Raw genomic sequence first — 6,000 nt, 5'->3', positions numbered from 1 at the left:
TGGCATATCCTGTTCTCAAAACATCTGTGTTGCAAATGTCAGTGACCAATCAGCAAGAAAGTATAAAGAAAATGATTCCACTGAAATTGAAAATCAAGGCAGTCTGTATCTGGTTCTCAAATCTAGTGATCCTGAATACTGTTTCTTCGCAAGTTGACATCCTTCTGCTTCTTCGCCTACTCAGCTGACTTCTATTGTGAGTTACAATGCATAAATATTTTTCTCACTGCCATTTTTTTCAAAGCAACATCATTAAAATCAATTTAATAATACAATAATCAATTTTACGCTGAATAACATAAGTTTTTGGTGATCAGCATGGGATGTCAATGAAAATTAGCACAAATTAATTTAATGATGTTGGTCTGAGGAAACTACAAAATGATACAAGATTTCATTAGTCCAGCGATTGATAACTAATTTAAATGTAAGTTTATGTTTGTCAACATGCCACACCGTATATATAAGTGATTATATATGAGTGATTATGCTATAATTAATTACTAATATTACATTAGCTTAATGCATGAACTTTAAGAAAACTGGAAAGATATTTTGGAGTAAATTTGTTGGGACTGGGCCCTTGTCTTATAAAAAAAGAACTTACTGGGCCGCGGTCTCATAAAGGTTGAGAACCACTGCGTTAGAGGATGACCTTCCACATCCAGAACCAAAGAAATGATTAGAAAAGTGTGACAAGTGATTCGATGTGATCGAAGAATGACCATCACGGAGTTGGAGCAAGAAGTTGGTACTGTTACTGGCCATTTCTACGTGCAAGTTTTGCAGAGGATGCACGATGCAGTTCAGAGGAAGCGGCGCGACGAGTGGCAGGGACAACGGTTTCTGCATCAAGATAATGCACCGAGCCACACATTGCTTGTTGTGCAGCAATTCCTCACCGAGAAAAACATTTCTGTCATCACTCAACCACCTCACTCTCCGGATCTTGCTCCAAGTGACTTTTGGCTGTTCCCTACTCTGAAAATGGGCCTCAAGGGGACACGTTTCACAACCATGGAGGACATCAAATCGAATGCAACAGCTGAGCTCCAGAAGATTCCAAAAGAAGCCTTCCACCGCTGCTTCCAACAATGGCAGGATCGATGGAGCAAGTGTGTGTCCGCCAAGGGTCCTACTTTGAAGGTGATTAGGTAAGTGTTGCCGTATGTCCTACCATTAGAATGCTATACCACCATTCCGGGAACTTTTTGACTCTCCCTCATATGTGATGGCCCTTATCAATCCATTTATTTGTGTTCTCTTATGCCTCCCTGTTGATCATTTTCTTTATAGTCCATATTGTGGTATTATGGATTATGCCTATGAAACGTGGTAAGTTGTTACAAATGTTCGTCTGAAATATTGGTACCCACATACCCAAGAGACCACTATACACATATTTACTGCTACAAAAAATGCAAAATTTCTTTACAGTGCTTGCTTATTTAAGATTACATCACTGCAAGTATATTCAAAACTATTATAGTAAGCCTTTATAAAACCAGCATGCAGAAACTCACAAGGCTGGGTATGATATAAACCCAATCTTGGGAATTATTTGCATTACCACATGTAATCCTGTTACCTTAAAATTACAATGCATGGTTTTAGGCCATTAATAAAAAATTAATTTTACTAACAAATACAATACGCCTGTAAAACTACAGTAATGGCACATGATGATCTTTAGTGTAAAATTATAATGCTGCTGAAACTAGTCACTGACAATGAAGAGTTGTAGGCTGCTGAAAATAATACAACATGAAGCCAAATTCTAAACGTCTACATCAATATTTTTCAGAAAACAATTTTGCTACCAATGAAAGATCTCTCTGCTGTTATTAAGAACCCTGAAGTCGTCCAATTTAATTTAGTGCTTAAATTGAAATATTAAGAGCAAGACTTGGAGTAAGCAGCTTATAAACAACTGACACTTATATCCCTGTGGCACGTAATAGTGGTGCCATAGTGTCGCTGTTACGTGAAGCAAATATATATATCTTATGAGTAAAAGATGCCGCATAGTGTTTGTAATGTTACACTTTGCAGCTGCAGTCTGGCGAGGTCGCAAGAATCGTTGAGAATATCGCTGGACCAGCGGTTTCAAAGGTGTAATTTTTAAGAAGGGTATTGGAGGGTTTAAACTTGTAATACCGCCTTCCTTTTGAATGACCCAATCAGAAGCAATGATGGAATATATCTGCGAGGGGGGGAGAATTAATGTCCCAAAACTCAACGATACAGTCCGAGCTTCTAAAAGAGTTCTCATTCGGTCATTCCTACAGACAGACGTGTTTCAACATATGATAATATTAAACAGTGAGTAAATGTAATGTGTGTCATTCCTACAGACAGACGTGTTTCAACATATGATAATATTAAACCGTGAGTAAATGTAATGTGTGTCATTCCTACGGACAGACGTGTTTCAACATATGATAACATATTAAACAGTGAGTAAATATAATGTGTGTCGGTGTAACATTATTACCCTTTGTCTACTCATGATCCAAGACCCGTATAACAACCCCAAGAAAGAATTTCATTGCCTACCAGAACCCCACCCAACAACAGAAACCAAAGGGAGAGCGAGCGGTAGCAACCCATTGCTCATTCTGATTAACTACATTAGCACATCACACAAGGTCCACAAGCTGACCAACTGAAGAATTTGTTAGAACAATGAGAACTGTAATTACCAGTAATACACTAATTCGCTGGTATCTGAGGTGAGACTGAGTACTGTGTAACTGAAGGGTTCATGAAAGTTGGCAACAACCTTTGTGTATGCAAGATATTTGAAACTTGTAAGATATAAAATATTTTTACTCAAAACATGACTCCAGAAAGCTTCACGTAAATATGTATTATAATCTGTTCTTTTATATATAAGTTTATAAGTCTAAGAACCGATTTAATATATTTTTTGATATACTTAGTCATACAGCAAAAATAATGAAATTAATTTCTTAATAATTGTATATCAAAACCATTTATTTTGTCTCTGACTTAGAAATGTATAAATAACATACATAGCTTTACAATAATGTAATGGCAACTCTACTGGCTTAAAATTATATTTTTCAATGTAATACTCTCTAGTCTCTGTATACAACAAATTATATGAAGTGTGTGTGTGTGTATCTGAACTTGTGAACCAGTGGTACAAACTTTGAAACCAAGCTTAAAAATTTCATCTTTGCCAGTAGCTCAATACAAGAAACCATGAACGCAACAAGTATATTTCTGTAACTATACACTGCTTTTTATTTATGAATGGATTAAACAAAAAACTCATCAATTGCTATCAATGTCATAATTCATGGGCATACATCAAAGAACACTGCTGTAAATAACATAAATTTGAATTTAATTATGTCAAGAGAAAGTAAGGTATGCCCCCCCCCCAACCCATGCTTAATTAAGAAACACACAAAGAAGACACGTGGAGGAGCAGAGGTATAGCTCCATATTTTCTAAACCTTGGCACTAGATAGAGGTCAGTGGTCATCTTTATACCCTGCCCATTTTAACCCTGATGACCTCTACTGTATGTTACTGTTATAATTCAGAACATGTCGTTTCCTTGCATTCTGAAACTTACATAATCCAACAACATTCACTAAAAATGAAGAAATAATAGCTGAGATGCTTCACACATGCATAACTGATTAACCGAAAATATATATAACAATCCACATGTACAGAGTTGCTTAACTTAATAATGAAGTAGCCAAAGGTGTAAAAATATCATGGCTATTTCATTTTCGAGTCTTTCAATATGGAACATTTGAAAACAGATACGATACAGATTCACCATTATGTGTTCTCCTAACGGCTTCTGCAAACATCATGGATACATCTATGCACTGAAACCAACATTATGAAAATGTTAAATTCAAGCAAATAACCGACACTTAAGAAAAAAGAATCTGGGCTCTAGGGGGGTGTGAGAGAACAAATGGGGATTACAAGACTTATCTTGCTGAAAATTCCTTGACATGAAAGTGCCCTGTTCCATGCACACACATACCCCCCCCCTCTCTCTCTCTCTCTCATAAGCACATGAAACTGTCATATATCCAAGAGCCCAGGGTTTAATTCCAGTAGCTTCAAATAGTGAAAATTTTTGGAAGTTGCATCAAGCAATTGTAACATCTCTGAAAAATGTGTGACTCTCAGATGGTCTACTGATAAGCTGGGCAGCAGTGAAAGAAGTTTCTTGGACTTCTCACTTTTGGGGGGAGGAGGTTCTGATTTCAACACTAATGCAATGATGCAATTCTTATTGATAGTTTGCACATAAAGATTTTCATAAATGGGGCATTTTTTAAAAAGGATTCACAGTTTATAATGTATGCTGTATTTGATTGTGAATATTTCCTTACATTTATATTCATAACTTTAAACATAAAACGTAACTATATAACAGAATTTTACCTGTATCCTGGGGCAGTCTTTCATATGTTGCTCTTGAGGTATTGTGTTTGTGACAACAACTGCTTCGAAGCATGCGTTATTGATCCTTGAAATAGCAGGCCCAGAGAAAATACCATGTGTCAAAATAGCATACACCTTTGTGGCTCCTGCTTCAAGTAATCTGACAGAAAGAGAGAAGATTTCTGTTCACAGAGTAGGGGAACAATAAGCATACGTTGGGACTCACACAAATTCATATCTTTTAAAAATGTGGTCAAGTAACTATTCCTCCTTGTCAAGTATGTAAGACATGAATTTTTAAATTTATACTCAAATATACAAGCATCTTACTAATGACAATTTTGACTCTTAAATTTAATAATGTTGTACATGTGTCATATGTGAATGAAATATAAACACATTCTTTACGGCGAAAATCCTTAAAATGGCAATTTATTTTGTATCTATTATAAAATGCAACAGTCCACTCATAGTCTATGTTATGATGTTATAAACATCATCTTTCATCAATACATTTTTACTTATGTTTATTTAATTTCATAGTAAAAAGTTATATAGCCCACTGTCCATTTCATGAAATGCACTTCAGCTGCAAGGATATCACTGCCCTTGCCACAGACTGGTAAGCAAACAATTGGTAGGATTTCCAGTCTGACATATAAAATTGCAGAGATTCTGCACTAGAGATTATCTAGAATGAATGTGTTTTAAAAATGTAAATTGGTGAAAGAAAAATATTTCATTACAACTACTACATTACTTCTAGGATTATTTCTGTACTGCTTTTAGGAAAGAGATCAGAACTTGTTATAATTGTCTCTGGCAATTGTTTCCTGTCCAAGTGTTGTGGTATAAAAGGCAGAACTGCTTTATGGATGTCTATGCCATTCAATGATTTTGATCATCTTCAGCACTCTATTCTGTATATTTATAAACTGCATCTCCAATATTGTGGAAAGGGATGTTATCAATGCATACAATGTGCAATTCCATGTATGTGTATTAGTCTCCAACATAATATACAGCAGCACATATTCAACCACTAATGTTTATTTAATATCTGCAGCACAGTCTAGGAGACAGCACATGTGCATGCGAGTGTGTGTGCACTCATGCACACAAGAAAGGGAAAGAATAAAGTACATACTTTTCAGCTGCATGGCAAATTGTGCCACATGTATCAGCCATATCGTCTACCAATATTGCCACCCGATCCTTAACATCGCCCACCAAGACCATAGATGCCACTTCATTAGCTTTCTTGCGTTCTTTGTGGATCAACGCAAACTCAACATTAAGTCGATCTGCTATTGATGTTACTCTACAAGAAAACACAGAATAATAAATGCTGCATAATGAATTATATATGACAGATAATGCAGCAGAAAATTGCAGTTAATATTCGGTACACAGCAGAGGAAAAGTTCAATAATACTTGAAAAAACATTATTTATTTATACTTAAAAAACAATTATGTAGAGTATTTTCCCAGTTTAACCTAAGTGACAGGTATGATTCATCAATACAATACATGAAATTAAATTAACTAAATTAAGT

General features: G+C 35.6%; 1 protein-coding gene across 4 annotated transcripts in view; it reads right to left on the bottom strand.

The window, feature by feature from the left end:
* Positions 1-2,979: 2,979 nt before the first annotated feature.
* Positions 2,980-6,000, bottom strand: part of LOC111873925 (ribose-phosphate pyrophosphokinase 1) — a 32,150-nt gene continuing 29,129 nt past the window's right edge. For all 4 annotated transcript variants that reach the window (XM_023869026.1, XM_023869025.2, XM_023869027.2 and 1 more), the window contains 3 exons: positions 5,591-5,764; positions 4,444-4,603; positions 2,980-3,872 (listed from right to left, as the gene is read on the bottom strand). In XM_023869026.1, coding sequence (XP_023724794.1) covers positions 3,780-3,872; positions 4,444-4,603; positions 5,591-5,764 — 427 coding nt within the window. In that variant the 3' untranslated portion in view covers positions 2,980-3,779. The remainder of the gene's footprint in view (positions 3,873-4,443; positions 4,604-5,590; positions 5,765-6,000) is intronic.

This window comes from Cryptotermes secundus, unplaced genomic scaffold (genome assembly GCF_002891405.2).
Source record: "Cryptotermes secundus unplaced genomic scaffold, Csec_1.0 scaffold639, whole genome shotgun sequence".
Lineage (NCBI taxonomy): Eukaryota > Metazoa > Arthropoda > Insecta > Blattodea > Kalotermitidae > Cryptotermes > Cryptotermes secundus.
This window is presented reverse-complemented; position numbering and strand designations above follow the sequence as displayed.